Source organism: Barbus barbus (assembly GCF_936440315.1).
Source record: "Barbus barbus genome assembly, chromosome: 9".
Classification (NCBI taxonomy): domain Eukaryota; kingdom Metazoa; phylum Chordata; class Actinopteri; order Cypriniformes; family Cyprinidae; genus Barbus; species Barbus barbus.
This window is the reverse complement of record NC_136737.1, coordinates 14,347,792-14,373,210: the sequence shown is the minus strand read 5'-3', so window position 1 is coordinate 14,373,210 and position 25,419 is coordinate 14,347,792. Positions and strand designations below refer to the sequence as shown.

Sequence of the window (25,419 nt, the reverse complement as noted above, 5' to 3'; positions counted from 1 at the left end):
TGGATGATGTTAGATTAGATTGGACGTTCTCAACTCTTTATGACTACAGCCCCCCCCCCCCCCCAATGTCAATATGACAATATGCAAAAGTCGCATTCAAACATATGGACACTCGTTGGTTCTGTGAATTAAATTTCAGAACTCCAGATGTTTTTTAAGAGTTGAATGTTCTTCTATTTATATTTATGGGGTTTTTATGCCTGGGACAAGACAGTAGAGAGCTGACTGGAAAGCACTGGGTGGAGAGAGGGGAGCGGGATCGACAAAGGACCTCGAGACCTATCAGACTCGGGTTGCCGCAAGCGCAGTATGTCGAAGCGCTAACCACGAGGCTATTGGGATAGATTTTCTTTTTTTAACCAATGAATTTATAAGCCTTTTGCAGTCACTTGTGAATTACTGGATAAGCATTGTTTTTATTTAAAGGCGCAATAGGTGATTGTTTTCAGAAACATTTGGGACGACAGGATTTTGTTTGGGATTGTGTTATGCTGGTCTACCTATATTTATATATTCTGTGGCAGGCGTAGGACCAAGAAATGTTCGTCAAATCAAAATGCTCGTAATGAGCATTCTGATTGACTTTCCTACCTGCCTGTCAATGTATGTATCAGCATAGCTCTGTGCACCCAGTTCGAGCAGACAGGATATGTCATCAGCGTGTTCACGTGCGCTGTTCAGACAAAGCGTAAATGGGAGGCAAACATCAACAACCTGATCTTCCTTAGTTGTCTATATTATATATTGTGTTTTTTGCTGCTTTGTACATTGCCTATTTGGTTATTTGTTGTTATTCTTTTATTATTATTCAATAAATCTCGTTCTGATTCTGATTCCTTCCTGGTCTTGTAGTACTTTTAGTAACTGTGCTACAAAGTTCTCTCACCGGTGAATGACACATGATGTATTGTAGTAACGTTGTCTCTGTCTGATTTGTGTGTGTATATACATTCAGGGGGCGCGGCTTTGGACAGCAAATTGCAGGGAGGGTGGGACGCTTTCAGCGCTATCAGGCTAAAGTTAGCATTTTCCAAGATCTCCTACTGCTCCTTTAAGATTTATTTTTGTTGTTTTTGCCATTATTTTGATAGGACAGTTTAGAGTTGACAGGACGCGAAGTGGGAGAGAGAAAGGGGTGGGATCGCGAAAGGTCCTCAAGCAGGGATTCAAACTCAGGATGCCCGTAGTGCAACAGCGCTGTATGTCCGCACGATGCCCATGAGGCTATCGGCACCAACTGGATAAGGATTTTTTAAAAATAATTTTTGCTCACAATTTCAACCTGATAAAATATTAGAGTTTGGAATAACTCGAAAAAAAGTTTATTATAAAAACGTTAAGACTTTATTAATTTACATGACTTATCTAGAAATCACACAATTATAATGAGGCTTCCTCATAGAGGTTTTCCAAAGCGGGAATCCTGGTTAAGTGGTTCCAAGATGGAGGTGGTCAAAAAAAGACCTTTGGTCATTTTGCCAATTTAGTTGATTACAAAAATTAAGAAAGCACAGGAAATGATGGGGAAAATTGGATCAGGAATGGTCACAAGTTGGAATTAAACACACACTGCCCATGTGAGCACCACAGGCCACATTAAAAAAAACACTTAAGATTTTTGAAAAGGCTTAATTAAGTGTGCAATTTTATTTCATACTGACTTCCAAAACGTGGCAAAAGTCAAGTTTACTAGTGTAATGGTTTGAATTACAAGCACTAACTAACTGCTAAGATCATCTATGACAAACAAAGCAGGCAGCGGGACTGTACCTGAGGTAGGCGTGAGAGGCGGCTTGCCATTGCTCTGTCCTACAAGGTTCGAAACTGGACTAGGAGTGTTCCTCTGCCAAAAGAAAACAACAGCTTGAATAATTGTTAAAATGTTTGCAGAAAACACCCACAAGACTGTATATCATGACTTCCTCCCACACAGATCCATACCAATCTTTCTGCACGGTTCGGCAGCACCACGCTGGCCAGTGGGATGCTGACAGGAAGTTTGCTGGGATGCACAGTGCTGAGGGGGATGCTGATTGGTAGACTGGTTATGGTGTCACCGGGGGCAGCTGGGCTCTTTTCCTTATCTGTGCTCTTGGGTGTGGTGGTCACTTGAATTTCAGCTGAACTGGGTGAGAAGCAAGAATGTTTTAATCCCAGAGTTGGACATGGTACCGCACCGGTGTCACCCCTGAAAAGAGCAGAGTGATCAGTGACCAATCAACAAGTACATAGTCAACTAAATGTGTTAATTTTACCCACCGGTGGATGTTGCCAAGGGCTCTAAACTGATTGGCAGCCGAATCTTGGTTGAGGTGCCTGCGGAGGGCTATCTTAGCTGGTGAGAAGCGGGTGTAGTCGGGCAGGGGTTGCCCTAGCTGCCTGGTTCTTGAGTCTGGGGTGGGCGGCACAATTTCGTGGTCAGGGGAAATGGGCAGGTAGCGGGTGAGGAGCTCGTTTTTGCCCATTCCGCTGCCACTGCCCCTCTCGTAACCCGGTGAGGCTGTGCCGTTCATGGATAGTTCGGGGCTGAGGCCATTGAGCCCCACAGAGGTGTGTGGGGTGAGTCTGGGGGTGTCGGAAACCAGTGTGGGCCGGGGCTCTGGACCAGGAAGGGCCTTTTGGTAGGGGGACTCCTCACACGGGTTGTAAGACTTGAGCTGCAGGAGCTCTTGCTGCCTCTGGCTCTTCTCTAGTTCAACTATGCTGATCTGCAAAGAAACACCAGGGGGCGGTGTTGATGTAAACACAGACACAGCCAACCCACACTGCTCATGGTAAAAACATCCTTGTAGGAGCTAGTTCAGTTTTCTGTAAACAAGCTTTTGTCAGAACATTTACAAACATGTCTATGACAAGACAAAAGCAAGAAAAATAGAAAATCTTATATATATATATATATTTTTTTTTGTGATATTTTTTTAGATGTTTAATTGGTTAGAAAATGGTACAGACATGTGCACGTTGTCATAACCATTCATGTAAAACACAAGGGTTACAACAACAAAAAAAATCTGTGTGGTTGTCATCCTAGTACGACCTGCCTGTATGAGACCGATATAGTGGGGGAACAGGAAATTACTAAAGACCAGAGAGGGAAAATTAAATTTTACCATGTTGCAGGCCAGGTTTGAACCAGTGCAACCTACACAAGCACCAAGATCAGCATGCCACAGCATCAACTGTACCAATGGTATATATGCAATGGCCTTTTAGCTCTGAGCTGACTGAGAAAAATGTGCATGTGACTACCTGGAGCTCCAGACAGTGGCGCTGTTTCTCTGAGATTTGTTTCCGCAGAGCCGCTTTCTCTTTCAACAGAGTCTCCAAACACAGAGATCCCCAGTCCAGCTTGAGCTCCTCACACCGAGCCTTCAGCTGACAAACACACAAACATACGATCAATGGGCGTTCAGTTCCACTTCTGCCAGAAACTTTCATTTCTGAATCATAAGTATCCTTCTGCTCCGTTGAGGCAGGACATGAGGGTTTGTTGTGGATCACTCACCAGCACCAAGCTCTGATCGCGGAGCTCCTCCATGTCCTTCTCCAGCTGTTTGGTCTGCTCCCTCAGCTGCATGTTGTGGGCTGTGATCTCCTTCTGAGCTTGTACCAGGTCCTCCACAGTCACTGCTTTCACGCCCAGCTGTGAGAGGGGCAGCAGAGGAGTTACATTCAGCACAGATGCCTACATATCACAGATCTGAAAGTGTTGACTAGGTAGGCAGCTCACTAGGTTCTGAAACAAGTCTTACCTCCTCCAGTTTGGACTGGAAAAGGTCTCTGATCCTCTCCTTATGAGTGTGACAAGCGTTGAGCAGCTGCTGGGCTTGACCGGACAGTTCTGTGTGTCTCAGCTGTACACAAGAGAAAAGTTAAACAATAATGTTATGACAAAACCATAAAGTCCATATATTTCCTGAGCTCACAAATTCACAAAACTGCAGGGGGAAAAAATACTGCCAATTAGTTAATAAATTAGAATATATTTGACACTTATATTTATAAAATGAAAATTCACAAATAAAAAAAAAAAGACATGATTTAAATAATTAATTTGAATTTCTTTTTAGTAGTGTTTATAAAGCAAAACAAATAAAGAAAAAAATCACAATAATTTATAATAACAAAAATAATTATATTTAAATATATAAAAATATTTTGTTTTCTCAATGAATTATTATTTCTATTACTTGTAGTATTGTTATTAAAGAAATATTTTAAAATGCATGGCATTTTTAAAATACAAAAAAAAATTAAACAAACAAAATAAACCATTTTTATTATAACATTTTATATACTTAAATATCTAAAATATTTTCTCACTAATTAAATATTACTACTATTATTATTAAAAACAATAATGTTATGACAAAACCATAAAATCCATATATTTTCTGAGCTCACAAATTCACAAAACTGTGGACAAAATTACTGTTATAATAATGAACATCCACAAATAAAAAGACATTATTTTAAATTTTATTTTTTAGTTTTGTTAGTGTTTGTATACACAAAGTAAAATATAATTTTCACAATACTTTATAAATAACAAAAAATACTATATTTAAATATACACAAATACTTTGTTTTCTCATTAATTATTATTTCTACTACTAGCAGTGTTATTATAAAACAAATATTTTGAAAATAAAATGTAAAAAATAACGAACAAAATTATATATTTAAGTATCTAAAATATTTTCTCACTAATCAATTCATTATTATTTGTATTATTATTAAGCAAATAAAATTAAGTCATAACAATTATCATAATTATTTTATTCATTTTTATTATTATTAATACTAATTAATACAGTATTATTAATACAGTATGTACAGTTAAAATAAATTATATATATATATATATATATATATATATATATATGTGTGTGTATGGTATATGTATATATATGTGTGTGTGTGTGTGTATATATATATATATATATACACACACATATATATATATAATTACATATTCCTTGATAAATTCATTTATAATACTTGTTTTATTCATTTGTTTGTATTATTTTATCGTTATTAATGTTTATCATTAGTGATATATACACACACACACACACACACCGAGACAGATTCACCTTTTCCTGCTCAAGGGCTTGCTGTAGGTTGGTCCGGTACTGCGGTGTCTTCATGTAGGCCATGAACTGCAGGTACTGGACTTTCATGTTATCTAGAGCAAGACCAAGGCTGTTTACGTTAACTGGGTGATTGACTATGTAACTAGAGCAGATACATGAGCATGTCTGTGGGACTGAAATGGATCTCCTCATGTTAAATATGAAAGGAGAGCAGAACTTACCGAGCAGAGCCTGCAGGCCTGGAGGAGTGGGGCCCATGAGAAGCTGGCTTGATGTATAATGCTGCACTTTGGGAGGTAGCTGATAGAACGGACTCTGAGGTGACCTGTATGCATCTGCGGATTGAACCAAACCATAAAAGTCAATGTCAAAAGGTACTGATGCTGATAAATAGCCATCAAAGGCATGACGGTTTTAGGTAAGTGTCTCACCCTGAGAGGGGGCCGCTGAGAGGGTCTTGGCATGCAGCAGATCAAGGGCGCTCTGGCTCTTCTTGCTCTTGCGCTCGGCTGCAGTGGCAGTGGCAGCCTTCTTAGGCCGGCCACGCTTTCTGTTGCCGAGCTTGCGGCTCCTGGGCAGCAGTTTGGCCCGGCGGGGTTTGGGTGACGGTTTCACTGGCACAAGCGAGTTTGAGCGCTCCTCTTCACCACCAGAGTCATGCAGCGTCTGGTGCACAAGATAAAGGGATTTTTAATTAATACAAGTAAATTAAATGTATTAAGTTTAAATACATTTCAATTGCATAAACGTAAAATACATAGATGAATGCATAAATAAAAGTGATTCCTGTAGGTCTACCTTGTGCTCCTTAAGCAGAAATGTAATTAAAAACATTAATAATGTAAAATAAATATATTTATTAATATGGAAATTTAAGGGGAAGTCGTGGCCTAATGGTTAGAGAGTCGGACTTGTAATCCGAAGGTTGCGGGTTCGAGTCTCCGGCCGGCAGGAATTGTAGGTGGGGGGAGTGAATGTCCAGCGCTCTCTCCACCCTCAATACCACGACTGAGGTGCCCTTGAGCAAGGCACCGAACCCCCAATTGCTCCCTGGGCGCTGCAGCATAAAATGGCTGCCCACTGCTCCGGGTGTGTGTTCACGGTGTGTGTGTGTGTTCACTGCTGTGTGTGTGTGTGCACGTTGGATGGGTTAAATGCAGAGCACGAATTCCGAGTATGGGTCACCATACTTGGCTGAATGTCACTTCACTTCACTTCACTTAAGACAAATGCATAAATAGATTTCAAATGAATAAAGAAATAGATAAACTACATTGTGCTCCTTGGGAAATTTAATTCATAGAAAAGTAAAAACTTAAAATAAAATGTTAAACAGATTCATACATTTTTAAACAGATATACAATATTTGAAATAAATGTATAAATAAATAATTTAAAATACTAATACAAAAGTAAATAAATTTAAAATAAACTAAATGTATAAATATATTTTATATATTTTTATATATAAATATATTTTAAATAAATGTATTGTTTAATTGCATTTGTAATTAAATGATTTAACAAAATTAATATTAATAAATTAAAATAATTTATAATATTTTTTAAATAAATAAATGTAAAATTATGTAAATTGAAAATTTATAAATAAATTCATAAATACATTTCAAATATATATATTTATAAATGCATGTATATAAAGAAACATTTGAAAAAAAAAAAAGATAAATAAATAAATTTATAAATATATACAATTAAAATAAATAATTATTCCTGTTTGTCTACCTTGGGCAGAAATTCAACAAAAAAGTAATATATGAATTGAAAACAAAATATTGTAATTAAAATAGATCAATTGAGAAATTTATATATCAAAATGAATTAATAAAAAAATTAAAGTTTCAAGGGATAGTAGTAGCTTTTTATTGAATTTTTTCATTGATATGTTTATTATTGAAATGTTGTTGTTATATGCATGTGTTAATTTTATTTAATTTCTTTATTTTCTTAAATATGTGGGTAGAGTTGTAACTTTTTAGTTTTAGTTACTTTTTCTTATTTGTAAGTCGCTTTGGACAAAAGCGTCTGCTAAATGACAAAAGTAAAAGTAAAGTAAGTAAGTAAAGTAACTCCTGTAGGTCTACCTTGTGCTCCTTGGGCTTGGTTGGGGTGGTGGTGTTGCTCTTATTCTCCTTACTGTCTTTCTGCTGGCGCCTTCTGGCTGCCTCCTGCTCCTCCTGGAACCAAAAACAAGCCGCATGTGTTGTGGGAAGAGATCTAGCTTGACATTTTGTCCAAAAACCCATAAACAACATGAGAACCAAACAAGTCTTACCCTGAGTTTAGGATTTTTGAGACTAGAAAAATAGTTTTCAAGCTGCAGGAAAAAAAAAGAAAAAAAAAAAAGATGTTTGGTTAGATATCAGTACATGTGATGCTCAAAGAAATTTATTTTTGGATGACTGCGTGACACGAGAAAGCCTGACACGAGAAAGCAAATGAGAAAAACGTCATTTGCCTGACAATAATGCCTAATGCAAATAAGAGACACACTGTACACCAAGAGGACCAACGAAACCAATGTGACACAAATGAAAGAGCACTTACTATGGTGCGGTCTATCGTATGCAGATAGTATGACACTGGCTTCCCCGTCCACGAAACCGATCCCCTCAGAGGGGACAGCTCAACTACTCTCATTATTGTGCCAATATCTTAAAGAAACACAATAAAGAGCATTAAACATTGGAAAAGCGTGGTCATATTTAAGGTCATTGCACACGGAGTCTGAAATTTTTGCACGTTAAAAAATAAATACGCCCTCACGTTGTGTCAATCACGTTTGCACACCGCCTCCGAAACTTTCGTCCATCAAAAAAAAAAAAAAAAATCGGATCAGGTCCGATTCTCTGCATTTTCGCATCCGTAGCAAGCAATTTGATAGGAAAGGATGACTAATACGAAAAAAATGAAAAACGCATGCGAAAATTTCGGACTCAGTGTGCAATAACCTTTACGTTGCTCTGCAAAATTTGTATAATTCTGTACATCTGGGAATTTCGCGTAAAGGTGAAACTCCTTCCTGCGCAGATTTCGCATTGCGTTCAGGTTTTTCACACGAATTTGCCACGTTGGCCAACAGAAACCTGCTTGTTTTGACTTCTATGCGAGTGGTGCTACATACAATACGACATTATTGACACTGTAAAATTTGTCACAAAAAAAACAGTTGCATTAAGATGTATGACCAACTTTTCCACTCACGATAGTGGAGATTCCTATCAGAATGACTGGATTTAACCTGTGAAATTTCGCCAAACAATGTTAACTGTATCTTAACGTTTACTTTTACCATGGTACTAAAGTAATATATCTTTAAAGTTACTGACAGTTATTGTATAGTAGTACCATCTTTTGTAAGAGAAACCTGACATACAAAGTTTTATACTTACCACTCAAGTTTCGACTGTTTATTCTGAAGTTAAGGGGTGCAAAAGGTTTTGAGGATACAATTTTTCCACCTACAAGAGATTAAATTGAGTCAAAGCACTCCCAAGTTAGATAGAGAGGTGAAAACCTAAACACATATCATCTCCTCAACATCTGCAGATCAACGCGAACCAAAAAACAAGCCTGACTGGGGTCAAAGGTCAAGAACATGTTGACACAGGTGTCTTTGAGCTACACTGACACAGATCCCTTTCTTTTTCAAATGTTAGCAGCCAAGTGCTATTTACTTCATGTTAGGGCTGCACAAAATGGTCAAATGTGATTAATATTGCGATTCGAATTGATTATAAACATTTTACACAAATTATGAAGAATTACACCATCTCTCGTGCTTTTCAATTTGACTGATCGGCTGTGTAGCCCTACTCATCTTGTTTTAAATCGCGTGACACCACGTACCTTCCTTCATGTTGGCGAATCGTTCCTTCAGCTGGTGGTCCACCTCAGGACCAAAGGCAAAGTTATTCACAAAAATAACACTGTAAAAGAGCACATCAGACTATAGACTTATACAAGACATAAGCAACATGCAAATGGTTGAAGAAATTATGACAATAAAAAAAAAAACTCACTAATCTGAAAAATGGTAACTGGTAGTAACTAGTCTGTTTGTGATCATACCTTGTGTTGGCTATTCGTTCTCTCCATTCTTCTGAAAGGAAATCTCCCCTTTCCAGCTGCCGTACAAGACCAAACAACATCAGTACGTATAGGGTACGTATCATCCCTTCAATCACAACAATGAAGTAATAACATCTGAACAATAAACAAACACACTTACCGTGTACTCGCCATGTTTTTTGCCATACCACTTCATCCATCTCTTAAACTCCCTGTCCATTGACTGTAAACACATTCAGACATAAATATCAGTGCAAAACATATAATTTGAGGCAGAGTCAAGAGGTTGGAGTGTATATGGAGTGTTTAATGTTGGCTTCCTGTTGGTACCTCTCCATAGGTTGCTGGAATGTCTGCTTTCTCCACGCCGTAGTAGTGTTTACAGTTGGTGGCTGCAGCGACTTGCAGAACTACCTGACCAACTCCTGCAAATGAAGCCAAGATGACATTGTATGTCACATAAAATGAGCTTTCAATCTTAAATTGGTAAATCAAGACCTGTTTACATGGCGGTGAATTTTCAGTTTTCTGATTCCCAGTTGCATTTTCCAATGCGCTCTTCTATTTTTATTATTTTAAAAGGTAGGATAGGCGATTTTGGAGAGGCTAGCAATAGCAAGCTAGCTTTGAACACATAAGATCTCACCCTCCCTGCAAATTACTCTCCAAAGCCACCCTTCCTCCAAAACACATGAACGCGCACAGGCGGAGCAGAGGTTAACCAGTGACATGATGAGAGACGGTGTTGGTGGAGGGTTGAATGCAACGCTGTCTGATTACCTCACATCTCATTCACCGGTGAGAAAACATTACAGTACAAGGCGCGTAATATTACAATAATAACACCTTTCATTCTCTGCAATAGTGTAATGGAACGCACTGATGACGTATCATGTTTGTGTGAACAGGGTGCATGAAGGTATGCACATTTTCTAAATCCCTGGTAGCCCTTCGGGCAGGTACTCTTCAGATTTTGGTAGCCCGAAAATTAATTTAATAAAATAAAGACCATAAATGTCAATCAAAAACATTTTCAATACACAAATATCAACGAATATCAAGGAAAGACAGGTATCTGCAGAATTCTTAATTTAAGGCAATTTGAAAAATTATTTCTTAAAACTGTCTAAGGCCTTAAAAACTCTTCAGTTTCGTTGTATCAAATTTAAGGACCCGTGGGAGCAATGTTCCCTCTCATTTTTTTTCTTGCTGAGCAAAACTTTGCTCTATTGGGCGGACATATCGGGCACCTGAGCAAAAGCATTCTTTATACCAGACCTGTACAGCATGCACACAAAAAAGTGTGTAACTTTTAACTTTAATGTGCTATTTATATTTGATTTGACCCTTGATGTAAATAAATGATGTATATTTTAGTTTACCTGAGAAAATATTTTTACTGTACAATACACTGCAGTTCAAAAGTTTGGATCAATAAAGTTTTTTAAAGAAGTTTCTTATGCTCATCAAGGCTGTATCTATTTGATAAAAAATACTGAATATTATTTCACAAAATAATATTGTGAAATATTGCAAATTAAAATAAATGTTTTCTATTTTAATATACTTTAAAATGTAATTAATTCCTGTGAAGCAAAGCAGTATTTTCAGAGTCACATGATCCTTTAGAAGTCATTTTAATATGCTGATTTTTAATCAATGTTGGAAACAGTTTTTTGGGACCTGTGATATTTTTTAAAAATAAAAAGTTAAAAAGAACAGTGTTTAGTCAAAATAGAGATTTTTGATACAATATAAACTATTCAAAAGTTTGGGGTCAGAAATGTTTTTCTTTCATTTTTAAAGATACTTTACTTTCTTTACTTAACTTACTTTAAAGAAAGTTCAATAAACTTTATTCAGCAAGGATGTGTTAAATGGATAAAATTGATGGTAAAGACCTCTATTGTTAGAAAATATTTCTATTTTGAATAAATGCTGTTCTTTTAAACTTTTTATTAATCAAAGAAAAAAGTAACACGTTCCAAATAAATATTAAGCAGCTCAACAGTTTCAACACTGATCATAAATAGATAATAAAGATAATAGATAATAAATCAGCATATTAGAATGATTTCTGAAGGATGTAATGAGTAATGATGCTGAAAATACAGCTTTGATCACAGAAATAAATGCTATTTTAAAGTATAGGTATTAAAATAGGAAACCAATATTAGAAATTGCAATAATATTTCACTTTATCACTGTTTTTCTGTATTTTTAAATGAATACAGCCTTGATGAGCAAGAGACTCAAAGTCAAAAACTCAAAAACAAGGTCAATTATTTATCAGGTTTATAATATAGCCCTAACATAATATATTATCAAAACAAACGATTTAAACTGATAGAATAGAATAGAATAGAATACAAACTGAAGCCAAACTTAAGCTGAGATCTGTCATTTAAATATAAAAAGTGAACATTCTTCTATAGCGGTCTAAACATGGTTATGAAGTACAGTTTGTACAATACTCTTGTGTGACTGAACATGTTTCAGAGTTTTGTTACCCATCCTCCTCTATTTCCAGCACTTAATCAAGCCACTCTTCTTTAATACATGAGGACGTTTTATTTCACATGTCACTGCGTTTGTGTTGTCTCTCCTGTTGAGCGCACCGCAACCACTGAAGTATTCACTTTCTACAGCGACTCATTTGGTGCATATCTTTCTCTTTCTATGAAACCGGTTAACCACATTCACTGGCTCGAACTGTCGTGACATCAGCTCTATAGCGGTTTGCCCGAGCATTGCTATTCTTTCCCTTTTACTGCAGCATTCAATCAAATGGCTTCCCAACTAATTTTTGTGTGCACGAGGCACATTATTTCTTCTGCGTGGTCGCGCTCAGCTTAGAGGGAACACTGCGTGGGAGCCCTGTATTTTAAGATAGCCCGTCGGGCAGGGCAGTGATACATTTTGATAGCCGAAAGGAAAACACAATAGCCCCGGGACGTCGGGCTAGCAATTTTGCGAGCCCTGCAAATACATATGTTAACAGGCAGGTAGGACAGCCTATCACAGCCCTCGGGCCGAGAGAGATGATTGGACGAATGTTTTATGGTCCTACATCTTCCACAGATTATATAAACACATATAAATGCATTTAGACCACTTAGTGTTTGGTAGCGGGATGGGAAGAGACTTAATCAGCACAACAAAAAATGTTTTTGAACCAAATCACTTACCCTGCCTTTAATCTGCAACTCAAGGGCTGTTTATACTTGTGGTAATGCTACTGTGCTACTGTGTTTTGCAGTTACATTTTCCGAATAGCTGTTATGGATGGAAATTCACTCTTAAACTACTAGTAAAGATCCGTTTATATCAATTATGGTCATGAATTTTCTTGAGTTTTCCAATTAACTGCATTTTTGCTGAACTTTTGATCTTAAACTGCTAAACAAGACTTGTTTAAACCAATTATGGTAGCGAATTTGCAGTGTTTTTCAATTCACCGTTGAGCTTTCTGATTTGTGAATTTAATTTGCACTTCAGGGCCACCACAGAATAGGCCTTCAATAACAAATGTTACTGACCACTGCCCAGATCCACGAAGGTGTCGTCTTCCATCATCTCCATCTCATCAATGATCTGAGCCACCAGGTCGAAGGAGGTCTCTCCGTACACCTCGGGAGAGAACGGCTCGTAGTTGTTGAGTTTCTCTGGGTCGGTGACGGAGTGGTTGTAGACCTGCTGCAGGATGTGACGCAGCAGGCCGTTGGAAGGCCGCTTGTTGAGTTTCATGGGTTGGGTGGTCCCTTTCCACTGCAACACACAAACAGTTTTACACGTTTGAAAAAAATAAAATCAGTATTTCGCAAAAAGACTTGACGTACCAGTTGGTGAATGCTGTCAATGGCTCTGTTGTACTTATCACATAGCCTCTGCATACTCTCAAAGCTGCAAGAAAACCAAAATTACCAATGAAATCTGTTATCTCATAATAAACAATGAGGCTGTTCTCAGATACAAGAGAAGCAAAAGAGTAGCAATACATTCCAGCTAATATATCCTATTTGGACTGTTTTTAATAAAATCAATGATTCATCACACTTTCATTAAATATTTAATATATTTAAAATTAAGTAGAAATAAGTTTAAAATATTTAATTGGTAATATTGTGTGAAGCTTTTGTCAATTCATATCAACTTTTACAAAATTACTAAAAATTTATATTAAATAGAATACAATAAAATATTAAAAAGAATACAATAAAAGAAAACATTAAACAGTGATAAATCGTCATTTAATTTGTAATATTCTGTGAAGCTTGTTATTTCATAATATCAACTTTCATTTAACTAGCAATCATAGTACAACTGAAACTGATGCATGATATTTCAGTTAAATATTCTAAATTACAAATTAAGAGTGTAATTACAAGTATTTCATTTGTAATAGTTTGTGAATTCTCATTTCATATCTTTCACAAAACTTGTATTTAATTGTTTCATTAGCATACAAATGCCATTTTTAATAATAGTAATTATGATAATAAATTTATACTTTAAATAAAAACAATAATTATTATGAACTACTTACAATTAAACTAATAATTAAACAATTATTATAAATAAACAGATGTAATATAATTAAATCAAATATTATTATTATTAAATTTTGTTGTTATTATTACTACTTACTTTTAGGCGTCATTTTCCAATGATACCTAATCGTCTCAATCTTATGAGACCAATTTGTGACAATTCCCTCACCTCTTGGTGTCGTAGTCGATAAGAACATAGTTCTCCATGGCCAGCTTAAGATCTGGGATCTCTTCACAGACCCAGCTAGACAAAGAAAGAGTCATGTTTTAATTATGCACATAAAACTCGCAGAGCAGTCAAACACAAGAGCAAAATCAAACCAAAGGACTTACCGAATAGTTTCGATGATTTCATGTGCAGCATCATGATGTTTATCCTGTGGAGATGAAAGAAATTTGTGGAGATGAAAGAGTTAAGCAAAGTCCAAAATTCATGTTTTACTTACTCGCCAGACTACTCATTCGGCATGTGGCGTGTAGTTATCCATCTACAAGAAACAAGCTTCTACAACTACAACAGAGTCTTGACCTTTCCAGTTTGTGACGGGTCACAGATCACAACTGTAGCACATTCCTGCCCACACAGCAGCCAGTGTGCCTTCAAGCAGTTTATCGAGCACACACGGCTGGATAAGTACATTATGTCATTATAAGCCGACATTGATCCTGTGTGTTACAGTATATGCACAGCATAATCTTAGCATAAAAGTTGTGCGTGCAAAAGAAAATGGGCCCCATTTACAAAACATGTAAAAAGCAGCAAGTCATACGTTACAGCGTTCTTTAAGTATTATTTATATACTATTGTAGCATAATTTTGTTGGCATTTTTGCCTTTATTATGATAGGATAGTTCAGAGCTGACAGGAAGTGAAGTGGCAGAGAGATGCGAGTGGGATCGAGAAAGGTTCTCAAGTCGTGATTCGAAGTAGTAACGCCCATAGCGCAACGCCATTGTATATCGGCGCCGACATAATATTAATATTTTGAATTAGCTTTTATTTTTATATTTCCAATTTTCATTTTTATTTTAGTTTTAGTAATTGTTATTTTGTGACGTGCTTTTGGCATTTTTGTATTTTATTTTTTCAAGATTTTTTATTTGTCACATACACAATTATACAGGGTATAACCAGCAGTGAAATGTCACTTTTTTATCCGAGTAATATGTTAAGTGTTATTTTGGTATAATTTATATACTATTGCAGTATTCATTAATATTTTTAATCAGCTTGTGTGTTTATTTTACCAGTTTTAATTATAAGTGTAGTCTTTTTGTTATGTGCTTTTGTCATTTGTATTATTTTTTTTGTATTTTCTATTATTACTAACTTATTTAGTTTTAATTCATTTTAATTTCAGTGTTAGTAATTTTAGTACTTAGTTGTTTAGCGAAAACTTATTCCAGTTAGTTGCAACATTCATAATTTTTAAGTTCAAGTTTTTCATTCTTATATTGATTTTATTTAAATTAGTTTTTTATTTTTTATTTCAGCTTTAGTTTAAATAATTTTAGCAATTCAAAAGTTATTTTAGTTAGTGGCAACTTTTCTCATTTTTGTTCAAGTTTAAGCTTATGCATTTCCTTATATTGATATAATATTTTATTTCAGCTTGTCAAATAACCAACTTGGTATATTAAACATTTACAAGGATTTTTCTCTTCATAAATTATTTTAGCAACATTTCAGTTAGTAGCAACATTTCTCTTTTAAGATTTATTTTTGGCATTTTATGCCTTTATTTAGATAGGACGGTAGGTGGATAGGAAGTGAAGTGGGAGAGAGAGGAGGATGGGATCAGGAAAGGCCCGTGAGGCAGGACTCGAACTTAGATCAGCCGAAGCACAACGGCCCACAAGGCAACAGTAGCAACATTACTAATTTCTGTCTAATACGCATTATATTTTTTATACTTCAATTATCAAAATTGTTGCTGTACACATAAACAAGGCCCGAAAGCCATCACACATGACTGTGCTGCACTTAAAAAGACGTAACTCTGGCCCTTTAAGAGCTCCGAGGTCAATATAGCCCCTTTCACACTGCACGTTGGTCCCGGAACATTGCCGGAAAATTGCCAGAGTGCCTTCTGTGTGAACGCAACCATGACCCGGGATTGATTCCGGGACCAATCCCGGGTTGGGGACCTAGTAACATTGCCGGGTTCAGTCCCGGAACGAGCGCTGTGTGAACAAAAGCCGGATAAATGCCGTAAAGGGAAAATCACTGGCAGTGTGAATGCAGCAAATCTAAAGACCCGGGAACAATTGCCGGAACACATTACCCGTGTATTTTCCGGAATCTCTGTGTGAAAGGGGCTTATGACTAATTATCAAGGCTATTTAACCCCGGATTGTGTCTAACATGTGGATGTGACCCCCGCCGAACTCGCTTCGGCCTGCCGCTGGAGCTCTGCTGCTGCCTGACCCAGTGACCCACTTTCCGTCAACAGAGTCCTGAGAAGCCCTCTGCCTGCCTGAGTGTGCCGCTGCTGGGCTCCTCTGCCTCGCTAAGCTCCTCCTAGCCGTTTTCCCACTCAGCTGCATGTACGGCAGGTCTCGTGCTCTTCTGCCCACCCCTGCAGCTCTGAGGCGGTGTCACAGGACTGGGAAATAATGCAACCATAGTCTGAGGCCAAACAAGGGCACTCATTTAAAGTAGGAATGCGGTGTTATTTCAATATTGCGTTAAATGCAAATGCTAAGACAGATGGCAGAGTGCGTACATGCACAAGCAGACAATTCAGTGCATCGTGCTGCTCGAGAGGAGGGGTTGGGGGCGCCGCGCGTGTACGGGATGTTCCGGCGCACAGCAACACCAGCGCCACAGCTAAAAATATCCAGAGGAAAGGAGGGGAGGATGACAGAGAGCAAAAAATAAAGCACGACAGCCCTCGGTCACGAGCAGGCTTGACTCACGAGCACAAAAACGGACTCTTCGTTCACCTCACGCACCCTTGATGTGACTCACGGAGGGAGGTGAAAAAAAAAAAAAAAAAAAAAAAACACGCCTCGTGAACACTCATCCTCACTGCACAACTGTTCGTTTTGGCAGGGTGGCAAAACGCCACACCTTTATGTATTAACGGGTTTAACCGGGTCGTAACGTTCGAACTGTGAGGTGTGTTCGATTGTAATTCCTCGTACTCCGAATGAATCATTTTGTAGCCAAGGAATTGACGCTTTCGTATGGAAGCAATTACAGGCCAGTTTCCAAACATGGGATGTAAATGTGGCCGGATACGTAGGTTACAGGAGCGTAGGGAAGACAGAAAACAGTGAAGTTCAGTTTTCGATAAAAACCCTCTCCTTCCTCCCACCACAGGTGAGTGGGATGGTTTTGTTCAGAGCACAATGTGAAGCCGTGAGGCAAAATGGGACGCTAGTGGACAAGGAGCCGGCAACAGCGGGAGATGAAAAAAAATCACTCGATTGAGTCTCTGAAAAACAAGATTCGAATGAATGGAGAGCTTTTGGTCCTTTGTAAAACCCACTGTAACCTCGAATAAAAGCAAGAAATGTTAAAGCAGGGAGAAGAAAACAGCACTTCGGGTTAATTCGCCCAAGAATGAGCATTTAGTCATCATTTATTCACTTGTGTAATGTTTCTAACCTGTATGACTTTATTTGTTCTGAGCAGCACAAAAGAAGAGGTTTTGTAGAATGTGCATGCTGCTCTTTTCCATACAATGAATGTGAATGGAGACTTGGGTAAGGCATTCACAAGCTCTTGATTCAGTTTGGAACAGTTCAGATAAAATGTACATGAAAGAAATTCTTTCTTCAAATGCTGTAAATGACAGCTAGATTCAAATAGTCTTCTAAAAACTGTTCATTAATAGAACCTACATGTAGGCTACATGTTCTTTATTCACTAAAAAGAATTGGCTCATAAAAAGTCATTTGTTTCATGAATCCAGTTACAGAGCAGAATATTTTTGTTTCACTAGACGCAATCAAAAAGTCATTTGTATTCATCAGACTACACTAGTGTTAATTTCGTTAACGAAAACTATGACGAAAAATGTTCGTTGACAAGCTTTTTTCCCAGGACTAAGACGAGACGACAATAAGATTATTAAACGAAAGAATTAGTAACAAGAACCGGCTCGTAAAAATAATTTGTTTCGGGAATCAGTCTACACTTGGTAACTCGGTATATTTATGATTCACTAAAAAGAATAAAGAGTCATTTGTTTGGGAATCAGGCTACACTGGTCGTGCTGTATATTTTTAATAAAATAACTGGCTAATACGAGTAAAAAAAAAAGCGGTGCATCTCCATTCACTTTTACTGTACAGAAAAAAAAGCAGCGCGAACATTCTGCCAAACATCTCTTTTTGTGCTCCTCAGAAGAAAGCTAGTCATATGGGCTTGGAACAACATGAAGGTGACCAAATGAACTTTTCCTTTAAGGGAAGTCTAAATCGCCAGTGAATGTGGATAACCACCGCCCAGACTCCCTAATTAACAGAATCCGCCCCTCCCTAAACAAAAATTTGCAAGGCACATCTACAGCTCACCAAACGCGGGCGCTCTGTAACTCTGTTTACCCAACAGCAGGTCAGAAATATGGCTCTCAGTAGGTGGGGCATCCATCCCTTATCAGCCAAAGTCAAAGACGGAAGTGATCTGATGCCAAGCGAGTCAGTAAAACGGCTGAGGTCATGACTACTACACTACTAGCTGAGTGACATAAACGAAATAGACTGGAGTTTTCAGTGATGCAGCAGCTCTGAAAATAACCTACGCTTCTGAAAAACCCACATTCTCGGTTTGTGTAAAAAGAGCATGAATCGTAGTATATTAAACGTTGGGCGGAACAAATGAGACAGCCGTTTCTGTGGAAACCACAGGCTTTGATCTGCACCCCCCCATTTCCGTCTATGACCGAAACAGCGTTGGCAACTTTGGTGGCGTGAGAAATGTGAACTTTCAAATGACGCGAGGACTTTCCGAACACGTTCTCATAATAAAATATTCAAATAAATAACCTCGTCTTGTATTTTCTTTAGTTACACTGAATATGAAGACATTTCCTCGTCTCTTAGGTCCTCAATATTACTCAAACTGCCTGCTCTAACAGGGTAAATAGCAGTGTATATGCGTGTTTTATGGGGGGTCTCGTCCCACTGTCAACCGGTTCATGAGCTCAGCATCACTGGAGTTAGTCACAGTGTGGAATCTGTGTGTTATGATTACTGTACATGTGCAATGACTGTACAACGCTTTCAGAAACAACACAGAGGAACAGTGTCTGACTCAGAATGGATGATACGACTCCAAACAAGCCTTTTTGACACCATTTAGGGCACAATAATTGTAGCAACACAGAAAATGTAAATGGAAAACAGCTTGTCGCCAAAATGCTAGGGCGTTTTGGGTGGTTGCCAGGGCATTGCTACAGCGTTTAAGAGCCTCCACACCACAGGGCTTGACGCTTACCTTTTCCCCAAGGAGCACATGTGGTCCTAAGTCAAAACATTTAGGAGCGCATTAAAAAAATTTAGGGGCGCAATGCAAATTTTTCAAATTAGGTGTTTTAGCTTAATAAGGGGATACAAAGAGACATTTACAAGCACAATTATTTAATTTATCAGAATACAGAAAGTACACAAGGTTTTTAAATAATTTTACTTCAGACACTATTTAATAGGCTAATTATGTAATTAGTTATAATCCTATTAAACTGTGTCGGTATAACATTTTCACAATAATCATTGAAGCTTTTGTCACGGTATATGTTTTTGTTTTTAAATCACAATATATAATTTCTAAGTGAAAAAAAAGTGTTGTCCTCCTAACAGGTTAAATCACTTTATTAAAAATAATTTACTAAAAGACTTTAATTACATAAATTTTAATTACAAAAATTAAAAAATACATAAAAATATAAAGTAAACAAGTGTTTCAAGATTAGAGTGCAAAAGATTGTTCAAATGAACGAAAGAACAATAGGTAAGTAAGGTCCCATTTGTTAACATTAAAGCAGGTTAACATTAACTAAAAATATGCAATAGCTAATTGTTGCAGTAGTTAATATTCTTTGTTAATGTTGATTAATAAAAAATACAACTATGTTAGTTAATGTTAGCTCCATTGAATTATATTAAGACAACTTTTGATTTTATAATGTATTATTAAAAGTTGAAATTAAGATAGCATTATTAATAAATGCAGTCATTGTTTTTTTCATGTTAACTAATGGACCTTGTGTTACTGAACAATAATAACGAATCAGCCGTTGATATATAGATAGGCCCACTGTTCTCTATTATAGATCAGTGGATGGGCCATGTTTTAGCTTAGAAAAAATGTTTGAAAATAAATAGCTCATTAAGTCTTTAAGTAAGAATTATTTGATGCTATTGTGAAGACTAAAGCGAATATAAATATCTAAATGACTGTGAGTGTGAAACATTATTTACACAGTTTTAGGAAAGTAGCGCAGCTGATTTGTTTACTGGGTTACCGGGGTAACGGCAGCGGCCTCTAGTGGCGAATGTGCGTCATTCAGCGCGTCTTCACTAACTCGCTCCGCTTTTCTTCTCATCTGTGCTCATTTAAATTTAACCGTTGCCTTTTTAAAGTTCTAAAGTAATCATATGAGGCTGCATCGCAATTTTTCCATAAATAAACAGAATAAATTAATACGTTTGTTATAGGCTACTGTATAAGTTAGGCTGATTTGTATTTTGTTTTGTATTCGCCCTTGTGCTCCTAAATACATTTTCCAGTTCGCACACATCTATTTTTATCTATTTTCTATTTTTAGTCGCAAATGCGAGTGAAATGCTCGCACTGTCGAGCCCTGCACCAGCAAGTCTCCATGATATTCGAAACTCTAGATTTTCGCATCTGTGTTTCAATGCAAATATACAATGTTTTTTCCAGTTCCAGGGCAAGGTTTTCACATGTACCGTAATTTCGCCATCAGCATAGTACGCGATTTTAGAAAAGGTGCTTGCAAGGAAGCCAGTTAGCGGGGCTTGATGTACAGCTCCACCTCTCAGTCTGGACATAATGGGTGGATCTTGAAGGTCCAATTACACTGTAGCCCTAAACATAACCCAATCGCTAAACATAACTAGGTCAATCTACACCCATTAAGTCCACGGAGGCGGGGCTAGATTAGGTCAAGCTCCACCCATTCATCTCTGCAGTGAGCACTTAGCAATTTTTCGGGCATCATGTATTGATATTTTTTGCACTGATTCAACATGGTGGCAAGCAACACTGACATTGAATGTTGTTTCACTTTCAAAAAAGAAACAGAACAACAACAGACTCCCACGCTTGTATGAGGAGTTGAGAAATTTGCAACTAGTTTAAATGAGTACAACGATAGGTCCTTTATATACAAGGATGAACCTTTATAGCGAACATGAAAAAAACAAGGTATACTTTGGCCTTTTAGAAAAAGACGAGGTGTCATTCTGGTTTTAGTATAGGATAAATAATGCACCAAATATTTAATACTTAAGAGTTAGGAGTCCATTCAATGTGTAATAATAGTTAACAAGCTTCAATAATAATGTATATGCTGGAAAGCAACCTTAAGTCAATAATCAAGTCCAGCAGGTTTTATAACCCCCTAGTAACCACTAAAAACTCAGTTATTGTCATACTTCCTAGAGAATCCTGCATACTAGCTTGTTTTTCAAGTATCAGCCATACTGGTTACATTTTGACACTGTCCCTTTCAAGATGTATCCAAATGGTAACCAAAACACAGCACTTTCCCATAGCAAGGACTGCCAACCGAGCAAATCCGATTTTAGACATAAGTGACAAATGTGACACTTCCAGAACAGTACACAATACTTCAAAAGATCCTAAATGCTGTATGCAGACCATACTAGAAAGATACACCCGCAAAACAGTGGAAAGGCAACATCAAAACTGTGAAAAACGGTAAGATACCCATTACCGGACACAAATAAAAGCTGTCTGTCAATAAAACACACTAACAACATGGAGATACCGTCCTCTTGCCTAGTGCACTACTCGCCTTTTGTTTAACTCCCTCCGTGTGATACTGAGCCGGCACGAAGCTTATTTAACTAATATATTCACTACAGTTCTGCACACACTTATGACAGATATTTACAATGTTCAAGTTATCTAGAGTTTGACGACGGTTAGTGTGTAAAAAGCGATAAAGTTAGCTAGCCCTGCTAACGTATCTGACTGTTAGCATGACGGCTAACGTGAATTTCAGCCTCCAGAGACATTAAATGCAGAGTCATACAAACTATCGTTTCAGGCTGAATATGTGCATTAATAAACGTTTGTTCGTCAATAACCTTGCGTTTCTGATGTAAATTAATAAGTGTTATACACTGCAATGGCAGGTTTTGGTTAGCGGCGGTGTCTCAAACTCTCGCGAGCTGCCTACCTAGTGAGCGAAAAATTTCAAGCGTATGATAAATAATAATAAAAACAATTACGTAAGACTTGTTTCTGTATTTGTATAAAAATAGCATGAGTGAATAATTATGACTCATAACATTCAAAAATAAACTCACTTGTCAACTAATTAGCATAATAATATAACCTCCAAAAAGGGTAATTGACTAATTAAAATAACTCGAATTCAAACGATTTGAATCACAGCAAAGGCGGTATTTTGTTTTTATTTAGGTGTTTAATCGCATTAGAACTGCTTAGCAGGTATAAACATGTTGCCTAGGCAGACAGCTTACTAGGATTTGAGACACAACCACTATGCGAGATGGCCAACTGGGTCAGCAGGCTACACACAGCGTGTACTTCCTGCGATTCAAATATCAGATTTCATATTTTAAAAACAAAACCGACATGCCATTTCAAGTCTAACTAATCTTCAGAGGTCTTCCGAACATATTTATGAACAGATAAGTTACACGTTTAGGATATATTTAAACATTTTTAGGATGTACTGACAACTCTCGTGTCCCAATTTTAAGCGGTTCTTGTTTCCAATATATAACTTAATATATATAACACACTAATGTTGAAACAAGCACATTAAGATCCAAAACAAGATATTCACACCATGTACTCGTTCAAATACACGTTGTTCTCTTCCTAACGTTACATGACCCACTTGGTTTAATCGCAAGGGAATCCCGGTGTTTGTATTTAAACAATAATACTGATAGTACTTACATATACAGGCAAGGGCCACGGATAGCCTGCAGCTTCGGCTCCGACCGGCGACTTCAGTTTTAACTCCAGCCTTTCTCCCATTCTCCCCCAAATACAGCTAAGTTAATGGTCGAGACACAAGCTAGAGTAAGTGCATTTCCGTGAAAAAACACCGGGTTTAACGCGATTAGGATCTCACGTTGGATATCACAGGCAGCGGGTGATTTCACACAGTTGTGCCGCGCGATTTGGTCGGTTTGAATCCGATCTGCCCCGGTGATTTGGAGAAAATGATCGATTAAGCCGAGCGGCTGCTCCGTCTCGGCAGTACCGCCGCCATCTTGACCGGCTCACGATGAAGAAAAAATGCGCCCGAGTGTGTGTGTCGGTGATAGAAGGTCCGATTCATTTCCACGAATCGGTTCTTTTGAACAATTCTTGCGAGTTCAAACGAGTCTTTTAAATTCTTTTTTTATTTTTTATTGCAGAACAAGGTAACATACAGATAAGAACACAAAAATATAAACGAACAAGGCAAAAGAAAAAGTAAATAATACATAAAAGCATAGCTCATATTCAATTTTAAAAAATAAGGATATTACAAAATACCAGGGGGATTGAAGAGTGTATCATAGCATTTTAAACATTTCACAGACTTTTTCTTTTTTGACAGTCTTAGTGAATAAATATAAAATTCAAAGTCAGAGCAAAACAAATTTAACATAGATGAATTAAGAAATTTTTATGTATGTGAAATTTTGCTAATAAAATAAAAAGGTTAACAATAAATTCTAGATCCTTATTGCTTTTATTTTCATTATACAAGGTAACATCCTTTAAAGTAAAGCAATAATTAATATTCATCAAATTAAATATAAAATCTTGCCATATCAATCCAAAATGTTTTACGACATTCCAGTCAAAAAATAAGTGAGTCAGTATCTCTTTCTCATTATTACAAAAACAGCATATATAATCAATATAATCTTGATAATAAAGAATTAGAAGGGTAAATAGTATGAAGAATTTTGAAGCGTACTTCTTTTATTTTATTATTAATACAATGTTCGAGTCTTTTAAATTCTAAAACTTTCCAGGCTCGTTTATTACGTATCTAAAAATAACCGAAAGTATTGTAATTTATGTGTCCAAGTTCAGTTTATTTCATAGAAACATAAAATAATTTAGTACATGATTTTAATTTACATGATAAAACTGAAAGTCCCGGTGCTTGATTCTGATTGGTTGAGTGAGTCGCGTTCGACGCTGGTGTAAATTACTCTACAAACACGCCCCTGTGCCTAACAACGCCCCTTTAGCTGCTATAAATTCACCGTAAACCACGCTTCATGGGGCGTATTGCTTTATTAAACAATACTAAAATTAATCATTAATTATTCAATCAATTAATTAATCAAACGGGTGAGTAAATTATGACAATTTTCTTTTTTTTTTGGTGAACTATCCCTAACGAATCGTTCTCAGCTGTTTTGGGAAGCGGTTCAAGTGATTCATTGAAAAGATCCGACTCACGTGAACGATTCGTTCGTGCGTGTGAAGTCTGCAGGTCGTACCATCAAAACCGAAACGAAAGGGAGAGTGGAAATTGGTTTGGATTAAACGAGAGGGGCAAGGCGTCTGTTCTCTGACACACACATGGCGGGGATTTCTCCTCGACAACTCTCTCACATTGACTGGGTAACGATGACACGGATCGACTATTAACCGGGCGGTTTGAATCAGGATGCCGGTGCCAGTAACCGTTGAATGGGCGGGACGGACCATTTTTTTCCCCCAGCACATGTGCAGAATTTGAAGGACCTGTTTACTATCAGGATCAGTTTGCTGGACCGTTATTTTCAACTTAAAATGCAGGGAGAAAACGTTAAGTGAAACTAGCTTTCTTTTTAGATAGCACTTTTATTAATTTTCTTGGAAAGATTTGAGAAATTATTCAAAATGATGGTGGCATGAAGGACGTTAACATTTATATAAACACTTCTTATATAGAGCCTGAAATCCACAGACAGACAGACAGATAGATAGGTAGATAGACAGATAGATAGATTACACTGTTGAAGATTTAATTAGAAATAGGCAATAGTGGTAAAATAATGCAGTGACGAGCAAGCAAAGCAGTTTCACTTTGTATATTAATTATAGCCTATATCATGTATTAGGCCTCACCTGAGTTTTTGCTTGTTTTTGTGAGCTGTACAGCTGTGGCATGTGTTTTATGTAATGTTGAAAAAGCACTGATCATAATTTTTCATCCTAAAAGAGCCCTGATTATGTTTAGATGACATAATCAAGACCAAAATAAAAAAATTAAAAAAATGCCACTACTGAAATGTAAATTTCCTTCTTGCTGAAGTCTAAAGAAACATGGCAGGATAATATAAATAATAAATATAAGTTAAACGTCTTAGTTACTTAGTACTCTTATAGTAATTATCAGTGTATTTTGTTGACATTGCTATTTATTTTGTTTCAGTTAGTTATCAATTGTTTTTCCCATCTAATATTTGTTATCTCAGTATACTAAATAACA

At 37.0% G+C, this 25,419-nt stretch overlaps 1 protein-coding gene across 3 annotated transcripts in view; it reads right to left on the bottom strand.

The window, feature by feature from the left end:
• LOC306875562 (histone-lysine N-methyltransferase, H3 lysine-79 specific-like) overlaps positions 1 to 23,225 on the bottom strand; it is a 29,210-nt gene extending 5,985 nt beyond the window's left edge. Inside the window, exons 1-22 of one of the 3 annotated variants that reach the window (XM_079426219.1) lie at positions 22,890 to 23,225; positions 14,072 to 14,115; positions 13,908 to 13,982; positions 13,028 to 13,091; positions 12,728 to 12,956; positions 9,519 to 9,613; positions 9,349 to 9,411; positions 9,189 to 9,244; positions 8,967 to 9,046; positions 8,510 to 8,578; positions 7,665 to 7,771; positions 7,393 to 7,434; positions 7,202 to 7,294; positions 5,528 to 5,762; positions 5,318 to 5,431; positions 5,097 to 5,188; positions 3,753 to 3,854; positions 3,506 to 3,643; positions 3,250 to 3,375; positions 2,260 to 2,708; positions 1,942 to 2,188; positions 1,771 to 1,843 (exon numbers count right to left, since the gene is read on the bottom strand). In XM_079426219.1, the coding sequence (XP_079282345.1) occupies positions 1,771 to 1,843; positions 1,942 to 2,188; positions 2,260 to 2,708; positions 3,250 to 3,375; positions 3,506 to 3,643; positions 3,753 to 3,854; positions 5,097 to 5,188; positions 5,318 to 5,431; positions 5,528 to 5,762; positions 7,202 to 7,294; positions 7,393 to 7,434; positions 7,665 to 7,771; positions 8,510 to 8,578; positions 8,967 to 9,046; positions 9,189 to 9,244; positions 9,349 to 9,411; positions 9,519 to 9,613; positions 12,728 to 12,956; positions 13,028 to 13,091; positions 13,908 to 13,982; positions 14,072 to 14,115; positions 22,890 to 22,970 (2,674 nt within the window). In that variant the 5' untranslated portion in view covers positions 22,971 to 23,225. The remainder of the gene's footprint in view (positions 1 to 1,770; positions 1,844 to 1,941; positions 2,189 to 2,259; positions 2,709 to 3,249; positions 3,376 to 3,505; positions 3,644 to 3,752; positions 3,855 to 5,096; positions 5,189 to 5,317; positions 5,432 to 5,527; positions 5,763 to 7,201; positions 7,295 to 7,392; positions 7,435 to 7,664; positions 7,772 to 8,509; positions 8,579 to 8,966; positions 9,047 to 9,188; positions 9,245 to 9,348; positions 9,412 to 9,518; positions 9,614 to 12,727; positions 12,957 to 13,027; positions 13,092 to 13,907; positions 13,983 to 14,071; positions 14,116 to 22,889) is intronic. The other 2 variants (XM_079426220.1, XM_079426221.1) reach the window with 2 other exon arrangements.
• Between the last annotated feature and the right edge of the window lie 2,194 nt (positions 23,226 to 25,419).